Raw genomic sequence first — 15746 nt, 5'->3', positions numbered from 1 at the left:
AACACATAAAATTTTCATTTTTTTTTAAAATAGTCCAACATGGCACTTGAACTCACAACCCTAAGATTAAGGCCTGAACTGGGATCAGGAGTCAGACCCTTAACTGAATGAGCTACCCAGGCACCCCTGCCATTTCAAATTTTTTTAAACCCATTTAATACACAATATTACATTTCTAGGGAGTGCATTCATAGATAGCAGAGGCTATATGTAGCCTGATCTGTTCAGTGAGTGAAAGATAACAGTAGGTGCTGGGTGACAGACTGGGTGAGGACAAGAAATCGCAGCACATTTTGTATGAATTTTTTTTGGATTAAGTTATTTGTGTTTAAATATGTACATATTGTTGTGATGTGTAAGACTGTGTATTATATATAATGTCATTAACACACTGATGTTATATATAACTGATGTATATATTAATGTATGGTATATATTAATATGCTATGTATATTATACAGCTATACTGTATATTTCATATAATATATACATTATATACAAGTAACACATACAATTATCAATATAAGGGATATTCAAGTAAATAGGAGACTAGAGATTAGAAAATGTAAGAAAGAAGAGAAAATCAAAGAAAAGCTTTCTTAAGGTGGTTAAGATTTGAGAAGGTGCATATGTAATAATAAAAGAATACCAGTGATTTTATTTAAAACCTCAGAAAATTTATTTTAAAACAAAGAATAAAATATGTCTAGAATTAGCTTTAAGACAACCTGGTGAAAGGGAAATGAAGGAGGGTATAGATAAAGTAAGACTGGCCAAAACTGGTGCAGTGGGGTAGTAATCATGAGAGGATTCATGACTCTCTTCTCCCTACTTTCCTGTTTGAGATGTCCTGTATAAACACAAATGAATATGCTGAGTTTATTTTCCATAAGAGGCATGGATAAGGAAGAGGCATGTAAAAAAACAAAACAAAACAAAAAACTGTATATATATATATATACAGTCTCACTAGCATCCTGAATTTTTCTCAGTCAGGGTTCCTCACATCAGAACACAGAAGATAATTTGCCAGGATTTTTCTCAATTTTGCCGAATTTTTTTCAATTCTTCCAAGGATGAAATATAACTAGTGCTTCCTAGATCACACTAATTACCTCCAGTGGATGCCTTAGGGAATTAAGGAATCAAATTCCAGTTGAGAACTGCTAAAATATGAGTAACACTAGACTGAAAAAGGCATAATACTGTGTAAAATCACACTTTTTTAAAAAAGGAAAATGGAGACATATGGAATTGACTCAGTATGGCACAGCAAGGTGATGCTCCTTATCTATTGTAAAAAAAAAAAAAGTCACAAATTCGCGAACTCTTATTTTTAGAAAAGTATACATCAGAATCACCCCTGGACCTGTTAAAAAATAGAAATACTCTGCCCTCCAACCCAGATAGTCATCAGCGTCGGCCAGCTGAAAAGTGAAATTGAAGAATATATAATTTAGTAGGTCTTTTCTTACAAAGATGTTCAAACTCTTCAAAGTGAATTCTTAACTCATTTGAGGTTCTTAACACTGAACTCTGCGTATTAGCATTACTGTTTTGTATCTATTTTCCTCCCACTCTAGAGACTGAGAGAAATTAATAGTATGATACGGACAGGAGAAACTCCAACCAAAAAGAGAGGGATTCTTTTGGAAGATGGAAGTGAATCCCCTGCAAAAAGAATTTGTCCAGAAAATCATTCTGCCTTATTACGCCGTCTCCAAGACGTAGCTAATGACCGAGGTTCTCACTGAGGTTAGTCTGTTGTACTGAAACGGTCTTTTTACAAACTCTGTTCAGCAGCACCATTTAATGCATGCTAGATTATGGGGCTCTTTTCCTAATCTTCCAGTATCCTTAGGATAGCTCTTCTCATCCCAACTGCCTTTTTCCTACCACTCAGTGCTCGCCATCAAGGCTACTTAGAATCCAAACAGGGATTTTTTTTTTTTTTAACTCTTCAGCAATGCTTTTCTAAGTATTACAGGGAACAGAGCGTGCTCAAATATATGTGTAAGAGGTCTCTGTTGATGTGCTCCAGCAGAGGGACTGTATTTCCGTTCATTCCTACCTGTTTTGTGGTCAGCTTCTCATGAAAAGCAAAACAAAAACTTAGGTGTTTGTCCCAAAACACTTGGTAGGAGTAGGAGGTTTTTGCATTCCTGAAACAGAACAAGGGAGAAAGCCCAGATTCGGAGCTCCTAGATTATTGTCCCAGGCCTCCCATTCCCTTTATGGAATCCTTCCCTCTCCCTGTTAGGTGTGGTACAGTGTGGTAAGTGCTGGATTGTTTGGTGTGCAATGTGTGAGTGAACTTGTATAAGAAGTGGCACTTTAGGGCTGTAAAAAGCATGATTTTGTAACCCAGATTTTGCTGTATATTTGCGATGGCACTTTCTACAATGTGAATTTTATGAAGTACAAAACTTCCAGGCTAAACATGCAATATCATCTTTGATGCTTTTGTACTTTTTTTTAAACTGTTTAAGCCCCAGTAGCCACCTTTGGGCATGTGTTTTAAATTCTCCAGGTTTTTGTTAATAGGGATCAGTTGGCTAAGTAAAGATTTTAAATCAAGTTGAATTAAGGGAATATGAAAAATTATGACCTCTTCTTTAGGAGGTAGTTATCTGAAAGACACGTGTCTATTAAGGTGATAAATTTATCTTTGGGTGTGTTCTTGGCAGTTTAAAAAATAGATTGGAGAATTTAGGTTTTTATTAGTACATAGTACCATTTATAAAAATTAGAAATGTTATTTAACAGCTATTGAATTATCTATATATACCTTTATTAATCACTATTGTTCCAGCAGTTTTAAAGTTGAACAAATAATCTTATTAGGGAGAAAATTCAATTGTAAATTGAATCAGTATAAACCAAGTTACTGGGTAACTTCATATTGCTCTGAAAGAAATATGGAACTTACACTGTTCAGTTAGAATAGTGGTGCAAAAATATTTATAAAACCTCTCAAGATACTGCTACTGTAATTTTATATGAAAATAAGTGTATTTTTCAATAAAGCATTTATAAATTAATCTTTGTTTAGTTATACTGAGAAAGGGGTTTTGGTTTCCTGTATAAATGACAAAGAACAATCATTTATTGGTTTATTTTGTTTCTACAAAACACATTAGTCATTCATCATTTAAATATCTGACTTCATTAGAAACCGTTTTAACACTTTCTCCCTCCTGCCATAAAAATACAGTAATTTGCTTTCGGGGAAAAAAAAAAACAACAACTATGAACAAGTGTTCTGGTTTCCTCTGACTCACCTAATGTGTACCTCAGTGATTGACAGGAGTCCGTAAATCAGTTAGACAGTAGGCTGAAGACTGGGGTTCAGATGACCTCCCCCTTACAAGTGCTTATGAGCTACGGAACCTCCCCCCGTCTACCTCCCCGCTCCACGTCTTAATGTATATACAACTGAAACCACGGACGTGAAAGTCATTAGATAGTGCCGAGCTCTATCTACTCTATTAGTGTAAATGAATGTAACTTACCTTTAGCATTATATGCAGAAAAATACTTAAGCCTCGAGGTCCCCAATAATTTGGAGTACTGAACTAGATAACCACCCTAAAGACACTTCTGACAGAAGTAATGCGTTACTTAAAGAGAGGTTTCCAAAACTTGCTGTTAGAACCTAAGCACACACGGACACACGATACCAGTCCTCGTTCGCACGGTTTTACTCTTCCGGCAGTCCTTTGCCCTCGGTCAGCTCTAACTAGGCCCGAGTCCGGCAGGAAAGTGCACGGTGCACCAGATTCACCAGCGCTTAAGTTGCTACTGTTTTTTCTTCTTTACTGAAAGGTTGTACTGAACCAGGCTTTACCCATGACAGGCCAGCAACGTGAACACTTTTATTGTGCTGTTCTTCAGGCTTCTTCTAGGTATAATAAAAAACAGACATTAAAAATAGGGCTGATGGAGACTTTGGTGCTGTACAGACTCATTTCCCAAAAAGTTATGTGTACATAATGAGTAGTCTCTGAAGAAGACATTTCAGAAAAGAGACAGTTAATGGTTTCAAAAATGGTTGTGTACTTACTTTCTGAGTCAGCATCTTCTCTCTGGCTTCATCATGTACAGAAGGATTCCATGGAGAAAAGCTTAAGGAAGAGAAAAATATTTAAAAATCTGCTTTGGCTTACTAAATTTGTATAACATTCATTTCTACGTACTTAAGCCAATTCCCTAACAAAACTTAACAAGGAACAATAATCAGTTGTCAACATGTAAGTTTTAGACATTAATCTAGATGATTCTCTCACAGGGCAACTATTCCTTATAGAACGCTTATGTGGGTCAGCTCATTTCAGCCTCACAACCATCCCTGAAGTACTGTTATTTACAGATGAAGAAAGTATGGCAGTAAAATTAAGTAATTGTTCTGGGTCACTCAAGTCAGCACAAAAGCCAACCAGTCTATCTGCAGAGCCCAGGCTCTTAACCACTGTACTTAACCAGCCTCCCAGCAATATGTGCTGCCAGAGAGCTAAATCACCAATTCCTCAGGTCTCAACAATCATTTAGATGCTTCCAAGATTAAATATCATAGTGCTGAAGAAACACACCATTCATCCTAGTCACCCTATTCAGTTTCTCTCCTTCCCCCAAATCTGATTGACAGTGGGGCTATGGCAGTTTAAGAGGGGCTCCAGCTAAAACTGCCAGCTGAAAAGAAAAGTCTGGACATTTGAACATGCATATTACAAGGATCCTTAGGAAATCAAAGTGACTAAATAGCTTGCTATTGGCACAGTATGCCAGTAGATGTCAAGCTTTCTGCCCAAGAGATTTCAGAAAGCGAGCTGCCAACAAATGATAAAGGTTGCAGGCTAACAGATGATACCCTTTCCTTTTAAATCCCCATTCTAAGACCACCTGGAAAATGGAAGTACAGGACGGCAAAGTGCGGTTAATCTAGATCATGTACCACTTACCTAATTGCATAGGGGTCTTCTATTTTAGGTTGGTCAAACAAACGAGCAGTGCACATCTTAACACTGTCAACCACTTTACTTTTAAAAAGCTGAACATCTTTTTCATACCTGTGTTAAAAGTTTAAATCAAAAAGTTACCAAGATCATCTCCTTAGCTTCATTTGCAAATTTATCTAAAAGAACAAAGCAGAGTAACCTACAGGACTGCAGCCTCTGGGTTTAGGGGGCTTGCTGTATCAATCTTGTAAAAAACCCTCCTTGCATACATTAAAACTTGCCAAATGTGATTATGGTTCCGCCTAAAGAGAAACAACGTAGAATTATTGAAGCATCCTGCTGACGTAGATCACCAAAGTAAATGCTTATTGACTCACCTCCATTTTGCAAATGCTCTCTTCACATCCAGTTCACCTGAGGTGGGATCCACTAGCGGGTGAAAGACAGGAATATCAAACACCAAGCGCTGTATTTAAAGAGAGATGTGTCCTTTAATGGAAGCAAGCTTATTAGACCCATACAGATAGTTGCAAAGGCAGCTTCAGGACAAGACAGTCATGGTATTTTAAGTCAAAGAGCTGCTTCAAGAGGAATACTTAACAACTTCTGCCATTTTCCTGTAAAATGAAATTTTGCATCTGGGGGGTGGAATGGGGGTTGGGAGCCACTCTTTGCTCTGCTGCAGCACAGCGGTTGCCATGCACACAGTCAGTGCCGTAGGACAGCTTCCAGCCTCTCTCACACACCATGATCAGAGAAACAAGGAAAACTAATGGCAGAGGCGGGTGTGGCAAAAGATGCAACAAAGGACAAAAATCCCCTTAAAAGATGACTGAGTAGACAAAACATTTTGAGAAACTGAAATTGTAAAATCATGAGCTCAAGAAAAGAGCCGAGAAATCTTTCAAGTCCTTTAAGCCCTCCTCGGACCCAACGAATGAAGCCAGACCTGACTTTTACTTACTGGGCAGTCACCATCTGGGTAGTTATCGGGGATGTAAACTGTAAACTTAAATACACCATCTTGATAGAGACCATGCCGTATGAATATTACTCCAAACCACACTGTAGGAAAAAAATCAAAAACAGTTAAGGCCCATCAGAGAAACCAAGTATGCTATAAATTAAGAGCAAATCCTTCTTACTTAATGCAGAGCGGTAGGATGGCTGCACATAGACACCTGGCAGCTTCTGCTTCACAACCAGGGTACTAAAACAGAAACAGAATAATGAAACTGTATGGATGTAAATGACATACAGATCACACAACCCTACGTTCACGTTTGGAGAGAAGAACAGTCCCTCGAGGGGCAGCTGACAACTAACATACAAGCCAAGTCATCACCATCTCACCTGGCCCAGGCTCCTGCCCATTTCCCAGCTTTACAAATCCAGCTCACAGAGAATTAGGAGCTAGAGAGGGGCCCAGACAAATTCAAGCCAAGCAGGGATACACAAAGAATCAAGTTTTCCTCCCAGAAATCAACTTTCCCAAAACATCACCTTGGAAACCATCTAGTAGCTAATTCTGAACAATGCAACCTGATCTAAGTTCTGGACATTAAATTTTAGGGAAACAAGAGTGTACAATTTTTATTTTTGTGACTGGACAACAGATTTCACCCACACATTCAAAAACCACCTGTGAAAGCACAATTTTAGGTAACAAGAATAAAAAGTCCACAGAATTGCCATCACTTAGATGTCATTTTAAGTGTGAATACCAGTCCACATGGCCGAGGGCCGTATTTAGATTTGCGATAATCTTAGTGAAGGCAGGCAGGCTCTGCATGGGGTGCTCCCCCTAGGTTCTCCACCCCCCCAAAGTGACACCATGACTCAGGCACCTGAACTCTGAGGGCCCTGCAGCAAGAAAAGTGCGTGGAAAAAGGGGGCATTGGCTCTTCTGGGACCTGGTCACCATGAGCGGAAAGGAATACGGCTGAGACCAGACCTTAAACTATGTCGACCCAGGGCCTTACAACACGTTTAACCTGCCAAGCCTGAATTTTACTGAGAAATAACTTATTGAACCTTAGTTGACTGTTTTCATTACCTATTTACCATCACACTCATTTTTAATCCTCTTTAAAAGCAGTTATCCTGTTTTTAAGTCACTAAAATTCAGCATGTCAACAGCAGTATGGCTGGCTGGCAGATGTGTCTACTACAGTAAGGCCGTTCTGTGCTCTAATACAAACAGCAGATTTACGGCCACAATAGAAGCCTGTCCAACTCGCTGCCCAGCCTCAGGCACAAGGCCTCCATTATAAAGCCAAAGGGACCACTGCCACCAAGTCACAAACACTGCCAACTGTGCCGGGGCCTCAGACCCTCTGACCATTATGATGTGAGTACGGCGAGGGAAGGCTCCAGAAGGCTATACAAAGACATTTAAAAACGACAGCAATGAAGAATTCTCCACAACTCGGTCCTAGTAACAAGCGCTCCAGGCTGACACTGCGCCCCTGTGGTGGGCTGGGTGCAGTCAGGGGGCCCCCAGCCTCCTGCTACAGATTTGTGTGACTTCGGTCTGACTTCCAGCTTCCAGGATTAGCCCTGCCCTTACCTGCCTGGAGCCCCAATCTTTGTGACTTCCCTATAACTGCCTACTTCTTCTGCCTCTGTGGGTCACACAGCAGGAGTCCAGTCCTCTTTGTAATGACAGGTCTTCAAGTACACGAAGGCAGCTTTAAGAAGTACCTGCTACGTTGTCACTTCTCTGGGTCTACTGTTCCAGTCCCTACAGTCTGGCTTCCTGACCTCTGCCAACAGGGACTCTTTCCCTGGTCTTCCAGGATGCGTCTCACGAGGTACTTAACACAGTGGAACACAAGCCTCCAGCTGGGTCTGACCCCAGAACCAACAGATTGCTGTCCTCTCGCTGTCCTGGTGTCCACAACCACCCCTTCGGGAAGGGATGTCCTCACCTCATATACAGGCACACCAAAATTAAGTCACTCAGTTCCTGACCCATTTTAGATGCTTCACAAATCTCAGTATCCTCCTCTTGCTCTCCAAAATAGACATGGAGATGCAAGCCCATGTCTGCCTTCAGATCTTACCTGATACTGGAGGGGGATACATTTGAGCCTTAAGACCGAATGATACCAGCCATATACGGACTGTACCAGAGTAGATTTCATTTTTCACCTTCAAAGGTGAGTTAAAATTTAACAAGATGGTTCAAGCACTTACAATTCTGCAAGAAGAGAGTATTCCAAGTAGAAGGGTCCATAAGAAGCATGTGCGCCATTTGTTGTCTGTGTTGCTGGGGCAGGGGATGTAGGCTTAGTTATGGGCAAAGCGTTTTTGGGAATACAAGGCAGCTGTTTCTTTGGAGCGGCACGTGGAGGGCTGGTTATCACATCCCCTGTTAATGCCTTCTCTTCACCTTCAGATCGCTATTCAAGATGAAATTGTGAGAACATTTGTTAGCGTGATTCTTAAATGACAAGAGTACATGTGATGTACTCTTACCCTTGACCTAAAAGCTGGAATGACTCTTTCACAAGGACATTCTAGCACCATGATCAAGATGACTAAAAAGTCCTCTGAGCAGGCAGGCCATTAGGAAAAGAACAAAGCTGAAGGAAGACTAAAGCAATAGAAAAAATTTTAAAGCTACATCCTATAAAAACAGTAACACCAATATGAACAGGATGTACAGAGAAAGAAATGGTTTCTTCTGGTGACCCCAAAAAGAGGGCAAGGGGTTACTTAGAAATTAGACAACTGTACGAGATGAGAAGAGTCCACTGGCTCTTAGGTCCTGTAGAAGGTCAGATGTGAAGCAGCTTAAAACAAACAGTAGAGGTGACAGATACTAGTCACCACCTGGCGTGAGCACCTCACTTAGAAACAACGAACAAAGCTATGCTCTCACTTGCGCTGCTCTGGTCTTGTCCCTGATGATCTACATCTGGGCTATCCCCAGCAGACTGTCAGCCTGAGTCAAAGACAGAGGTCCACATGAGTCAGAGATTAAACCACCATCTCAAGAGACACTTCTCTGGTTCAAGTACAACCAAAGCCCAAATTAGCCGCATTAAGAATCAATATTATATGGATAGAAAAGAAGATGATTCCTGGGACTGGTCTCCTAGAGGTGGAATTATGGGTTATATTCATTCTCTTTTGTCTGCATTAAGCTTTCCTACAATGTAGTTTTTGCGATTTTAAAATAGACATTTTGTTTGGAAAAATTAAACCGGTGCCGTCAAGTCTGAGGTGACCACATTGGACTGGTCTTTCTCAAAGCTGCTCTGATTGTGGAACCTTTCAGAATAGTAAAAAGACTACTACAATAATGTGTCACAAATTTCATCATGTGTAAATATCCTAAATCAAAATAATCTTAGAATTGTGATTTCCAGAATGATTTCTTTTTTTTTTTTATTTTAAATATTTTTATTTATTTATGATAGTCACAGAGAGAGAGAGAGAGGCAGAGACACAGGCAGAGGGAGAAGCAGGCTCCATGCACCAGGAGCCCGATGTGGGATTCGATCCCGGGTCTCCAGGATCGCGCCCTGGGCCAAAGGCAGGCGCCAAACCGCTGCGCCACCCAGGGATCCCTCCAGAATGATTTCTACTTGAGATGCGATCTTAGTCTCAGAAACTGACTTTCAGCAGCAAAGTATTTCTCAAAAGTAAAACCTATGGGTGCCTGGCTGGCTTTATTGGAAGAACATATGACTCTTGATCTCAGAGTTGTGAGTTCGAACCCCATGTTGGGTGTAGAGATTACTAAAAAAAATAATAAACTTAAGAAAAAAAATCCTAAGGAAAGCCAGCTTGATTTAATTCACATTTCAAAAATGAGTGAGGGCATGTTCCTGCTTGGCCCACATGAAAACAACACTGGTTTTCAGACCCAGAGTAATGTACAAAAACATACAAAATTATTGTTAAGGTTATAGGCAACCTCAGTATAAATTACTTTGACCTCTACCTTGACTCAAATGGATTTCCTCGCTAAATTTATCAACTATACCTACTTTGCGGACAGAGCTTGCAGACATGCTCCAGAAAGGGTTCATAACGTGGACTCCAAAAAAATTCAGTGGTCTGTGTCATCAAACTCTTCTGTCCTCAGAAGTCACTTTACCTAAAAATGAGATGAGAAATCACAGAAATATAGCAACACCAACAGTTAAGATTTCCAAAATAGTTGAGAAATAAATCTAACATTCTACACAGAAATTCAGCATAACGTTGTATAATACATAGTGATAAAAATTAGGGGGAAAAGATATCTTCAAAAAGTTTCCTTCATTACCCCCTCTCTCTTCTGACTCCAGTTTCTTTCCCACCTTTAAACACCTACAGGAATCTGTGTATGTACCGAGTCCCTGGCCAGGATTCATAATATTCAGTGACACAGTTATTAAGCTTTGGTGCCAGAAATGCAGAAGACATGGGTGGACTATACCAGTTCTACTAGCATCTGTAGTAGGCATTTGACTATGGGAAAGCCAGGTGCAGGGTGCGCTGTACCCGCATATGCAAAAGGCCTGTCACTGTGTAGAGTTATGGGAATTAAAGAGCCAAGGGGACTGATAAGCGTCTTAAATGAGTTAAGTAGGGGATCCCTGGGTGGCTCAGTGGTTTAGCACCTGCCTTCGGCCCAGGGCTGATCCTGGAGTCCCAGAATCGAGTCCCACATTGGGCTCCTTGCATGGAGCCTGCTTCTCCCTCTGCCTGTGTCTCTGCCTCTCTCTCCCTTTGTGTCTCTCATGAATAAATAAATAAAATCTTTTAAAAAAGAGTTAAGTACAAAATTATTCTCCCCAGCAACTTGTAGCCAAAGACATAACAGAGAAGGTAGAGCAGAGAAGACAGAGAGAGCCAACTGGGTCCTGGCAGGATCATCCCTGAGAAATGGTCTTTTTTTGTCTGTTTAATGTGTGGAAACCATAGGATTAGATGACGAAGGAATTGCCAAGCAGTACATACAAATGCAACAGAGGCATGCAGAGACATTTCACAAACAAAATCTCCCAGCACAGTGTCAAGGAGTGGACAAGAAAGTATGCCTCAAAGGTCATAAAGTCACTGGGTCATTTACTAAAAATACAGAGGAAGAGGCATACAAAAAGCAGCAGGCCAGGCTCTAAGAACAGCAACTTCTCTGCTCTGGTGATTTTCCCCAGGCTCGGTTCTGTGTAAAGCAGAGCTCCTCTCTCAGTTCCTACCTGCACCAATCAAAAAGCTGAAGGTTAAAAGGGTCAAAACTTAGCAAAATTCTACTCAATTCATAAGGAGCAAATCACTAGAGAATTCTGTACCAAATGTCCCTGAGAGCAAAAATTTGTTTAATGACAAGCCTATGATGTCCGCAGGTGGATACCAACTCGCACATACCAGGATGATGCCAATTACTGCTGTTTTCCTTTCCACAACCTAATGCCACCCAGTAATTAAAGGAATGAGGATCCTGGTTCTTCCACTAACCTGTGGCCTTACACTCAAACAGCAACTTATTGCTGAGAGCTCTCCACACGTCTGCCTTTAAAGGTGTCTAGGGCACAGATGTGAATGGTTGGGACATCAAAGATGTGTGAGGGCACGTTCTGACCTAGAGTACTTCTAGGACCCATCTGACTTAAAGGGGACCTCGTCCCATTAGGACACAGTGCTCACCACCATGTAAATTTACTGGAGTGACTCATTCACCTATATGGTCCCTTTCAAGTCTAACACGTAGTGAGTCTGTGACTCTGCCTTTAGGAATCAAAACTTGGGGGAAAAGAAAAATCAAAACTTGCCCCCCCAGTTCCTTCTGTCTTTAAGCAGGAGGTATTTTCTACTGCTGCCCTATGTTTCCAACTGCGAGAAACTGCAGCACCCTTTTAGAGAATACACCATTTATGAGATGTCTAGTATACCGACGCGGCCCAGCATTTTCCAACAGAACTGACATAGATGGAAGCGCTAGAACACAATTTGAGAATTTCTGCTGGTTCGGCCCTGGCCGCACAAACCAAACAGGATGGTCTCCCCTTGCGTCATACAGCTGAGCAATCAGTGTCTTGGGCCCGTACGAACGATCTGAACGCGACATGAGCCAAAACTCCAGAAGAAGGGTGCTGCTTTCCTACGCGCCACGGTCCCTAAATAGGCACTAACTTAATACATCACCCCAAACGCTTTAAATTCCACGCTAAAAGGAGACCGAGCAAGGCACTGAGCAAGGGCGAGAAAGCCCTGGCTCTGGCCCGGCTCGCTGTGGACAGCCGGGACCCGCACCCTCGCCCGGGGCGGAAATCCATCTCCGCACACGCACGGAATCCGGACAAACCTGTCTCGAGGTGATGCAAGGCAGGGGCCACGGCCCAGCCTCGCAGCCGGCTCAAGGCCGGCCCCGCGCCCGCGAGCCCCTCCGGTGGAGAGCTGAAGGCCTCGGGGCTCGGGGACACCCCCCCCCAACTCCGGGCGCAGGACGGAGGCGTGGAGGGCGGGCCGCGGACGGGGCGAGCCGGTCGGACCCGCCTCCCTTCTTCGGGCGGCCGGGCCCAGCACCTGGACAGCCCCCAGCACCGGCCCGGGGCCCGCGGCCGCCGGCGCAGCAGGTGCCAGCAAACGCGGACAGGTGCCCGGCCCCGCCCCCATGTCCCAGCGCGGCCGCCGTCGCTCCGGAGTCGGGAGCGCCGGGCAGTGCAGACAAACACAGGGCCGAAGGCGCTAGCGGCCCGGGTTTAAGGACTCCACGGCCCTCCCGTCCCTCCCAGCCGGCCGGCAGCGCACCTCACCTCGGCGCTTTCAACGCGGAGCTCCGGGCTGCCGAGCGCCGTCGCGGCCCCACAGCATCTCTGGCCGCAGCGCCAGCCCGGCCCCCGCCTGCTCCCTGCCCCGCCCTGCTCTCGGGGTCGGGCCCCGCCCCCTGCCCCACGCCCCTGGGCCCGGACGCTTCCGCCCAGCCTCCCGGCGCCAAGTGGCTCCCATACCTGTCCGTCAAGGACGTTCTTCCGGGGGCGTTGGGACGACCGCACTGCTCCCTGCCAATCAAACCGGCTCCGCTCGGGTGGGGCAGCCCTTGGCCCTCCCCTTATGTAACAGCGCCCGGAGTGAACTGTCAGTCACGGAAGTCTCGGCCCCGGGGGGGAGGGAACAAACAAATAAGCCCCTGGACGTAATTGGCCACGGCATCCGCCCGTCATCACAGAGCCCCGCCCACGGGCTTGCGCGTGGCCGCCGCGGCCATTTAGGGAGGCCGAGCCTGCGGATTTTCCACGGCCGGGGCAGGGCGGGGCCGCGGCCCCCGAGAGCGCGACCTGCCGGCGGGCGGGCCGGCGCAGTGCGCGCTCGGCTCCGGGGAGGGGCGCCGCGACCGCCGTCCGCCCCGGGTCCGGTCGGGTCCGGGGAGCCTACGGGAACGTCTTATGTAACGTGGAGAGACGCGGCGTCCCGGCCCCGGATCGGGGGCGCAGCCCTGTCGGCTCGGCCGTCGCGCTGCCACAGGCGCTTCTAGAACTGCAGGCGGGAACCTGCGGAGCCCGCCCCGCGGCGGAGCTCGGGTCGCCGGTCTTCCCGCGGGTGCTCGAGGCCCCGACGCCCCGACCCTCCGGTCCCCCCCGCCGTGCCCCCGCCCCGAGAACAGGCCGGGTACGCGTTCCCCGCCGGGCGGCCCCGCGCCGAGGAGCCTTTGAAGTCGGGAGAGCGAGCCCCGGGGACGGCGGCCGCGGACTCGGTCAGCCCCGGGCGGGCCCCGGAGCCAGCGCGCTCCCGTCCAGGCTGCGCGGAGTCGGCGCTCGGCGACGTGGGCCCATCCGGACGGGGCGGGGGCGGGGGCGGGGGCGGGGGCGGGGACAGCGGGAAATCCTTGCCTCCGGCCCGGGCCCCCCGGCCTGTGTGCCGGCTCATCCTCTCCCCGACTTTCTCTGAGGTCCCCTCCGGTCGGCAAGCCCATTCCCTCCTCCCCGCAGCTTCCCCAGGACGCCCGTGCGCCCAGGAGCTTCGGTTGCTCAGGTCCCGCCGCCCACGACAGCCCTGGAGGCCGGAGACGGTGGGGCCCTTGGGGCGGCGCGTGCTGAGACCCAACTCCCACCGCCGGGCAGGCCCTGGGGCTGGGACACGGGCACACGCAGTGCAACAATGCCTCGCCGCAGAAGGATCCCTTCGTCCAAAGAGCAAGAATACCTTTCCCAGAAGCTCCCCGGAAGCATGGCCCAAGGCCCAGTGACCGGAGGTGAGTCACTGGGTGTCCGTCCTCAACTACACCAGCCAAGGGCAAGTGGAACGAGGCTGCCGTGACAGGCCAAAGCCAATCAAGATTGACCCTGGATCTCCGGACTTTAGGGAGGACGGTGACATAATCAGATTTGCATTTTGAAAAGGCCACCAAAACCGGAGAACCGCTGGGAAACCACTGCCGTCGCTGAGCCAGAGACTGCTGTAGGAAGGTAATGGTGGATGCATTGCAGGGAGATTTAGGAGGCGGCATGGACAGGACTGGGCCATAGATAAGACATGGGGGCTAGGGACACGAAGACACAGGGCGCGTCATGGATGATGGCTAGATTTTTGGCCTGAGCTACTGGGTGGATGGTGAGAACGTTCACTGAGATGAGTGACGGTAAACCATGATGTTTATGAGAAGGCGGGAAATGGGGGAGTTCTATTTCTGATACAACATGTTTGGGGTGTTTCTGTGAGTACTGTTGCTTATGTATCTGATATCCACATCCTCTTCTTCATTGCTGACAGGGCCCCAGTGTTTGTTGAGGAGTCCAACCCTTCGACCAATGGCATGACGGGTCCAGCTGCATCTGCCCCAGGCTGCAGTCACTTGCATTATTTTAGTTCCTCTGAGGTATGATGCTCCCTCCGCCACCCCACCCCGCCGCAAGGTGGGGCCTTTGAACTTGGTTGTTCCCTTTACCTGGAACCTTTTTTCTCCCCTTCACAGAAACACCACTTCCTTGGGGCAATTTTCCACTTATTTGGGAGAGGACTTATTAGTATTTATCTCCCACACGGATACTGTAAGCTCCACAAGGCCAGGACCATGTGTTTCTCTCTTTGTGGTCACCCCAAAAGGCAATACAATGCCCAGATGTTGTAGGTATGCAAGAAGTATTTGACGAATGAAGGACAGAAACAACTAAAGTAAATTTAAAACACCTACCAACCTGTACGCCCCCAGATCTGCAGTAGGAACGTCATTCATTGTGAAAATGAAGATGATTGACTCCAAAGGAAATGGGGCAGCCTCAAGGCACCGTTTCTTTAAGACTGAAATAGGTGCTCTTCAACATGGTGCTGGGAACACTGGATGGCCACATGTAAAAGAATAACACTGGATCACTTTCACACCATACACAAAAACAAACTCAGAATGGATTAAAGAATTAAATGTGAGACCTGAAACCATACAAATCCTAGAAGAGAGCACAAGCAGTAATTTCTCTAACATTAGCCATAGCAACATTTTTCAAGATATGTCTGCTAAAGCAAGGGAAACAAAAACATATAGAGATTATTGGGACATCATCAAAATAAAAAGCTTTGGCACAGTAAAGGAGACAACAAAACTGAAAGACAACCTAGGGAGTGGGAAAAGATTTCTGCAAATGACATAGCCACTCACGAACTTCTAAAACTCAACACCCAAAATCCAAATAATCCAATTTAAAAATGAGCAGAAGACATGAAGAAACATACCTCCAAAGAAGACATACAGATGACCAACAGACACATGAAAAAATGCTCATCATCAGGAAAATACAAATCAACCACAATGAGATACCACCTCACACCTGTCAGGATGGCTAAAATCAACAACACAAG

The 15746-nt window shown here is 45.8% G+C and overlaps 2 protein-coding genes across 7 annotated transcripts in view; one reads left to right on the top strand and one right to left on the bottom strand.

The window, feature by feature from the left end:
* The window catches only part of RBL2 (RB transcriptional corepressor like 2), a 51249-nt gene extending 48208 nt beyond the window's left edge, over positions 1-3041 (top strand). Inside the window, exon 22 of the mRNA XM_041764932.1 lies at positions 1584-3041. Within this exon, the coding sequence (XP_041620866.1) occupies positions 1584-1754 (171 nt within the window). The 3' untranslated portion in view covers positions 1755-3041. The remainder of the gene's footprint in view (positions 1-1583) is intronic.
* Positions 3042-3100: 59 nt separating this feature from the next.
* On the bottom strand, positions 3101-12855 carry LOC121496545 (AKT interacting protein). Of its 6 annotated transcripts, none has more exons than XM_041764936.1 (11): positions 12710-12826; positions 11051-11152; positions 9956-10065; positions 8154-8359; positions 6101-6165; positions 5920-6020; positions 5333-5421; positions 5159-5257; positions 4959-5066; positions 4064-4124; positions 3101-3901 (listed from the first exon to the last, which is right to left on the bottom strand). In XM_041764936.1, exons 3-11 carry the CDS (start codon positions 9995-9997, stop codon positions 3791-3793), a joined length of 882 nt encoding a protein of 293 aa, XP_041620870.1. In that variant the 5' UTR covers positions 9998-10065; positions 11051-11152; positions 12710-12826; the 3' UTR covers positions 3101-3790. The 6 variants fall into 6 exon arrangements, with proteins under 6 accessions (XP_041620870.1, XP_041620871.1, XP_041620867.1 ...); XM_041764937.1 differs by lacking the exon at positions 12710-12826 and adding an exon at positions 12259-12535; XM_041764933.1 differs by lacking the exon at positions 11051-11152 and having other exon boundaries at positions 12710-12855.
* Positions 12856-15746: the final 2891 nt, after the last annotated feature.

This window comes from Vulpes lagopus, chromosome 8 (genome assembly GCF_018345385.1).
Source record: "Vulpes lagopus strain Blue_001 chromosome 8, ASM1834538v1, whole genome shotgun sequence".
Classification (NCBI taxonomy): domain Eukaryota; kingdom Metazoa; phylum Chordata; class Mammalia; order Carnivora; family Canidae; genus Vulpes; species Vulpes lagopus.
The sequence above is the reverse complement of the archived record's forward strand: the minus strand, read 5'-3'. Positions and strand labels throughout refer to the sequence as shown.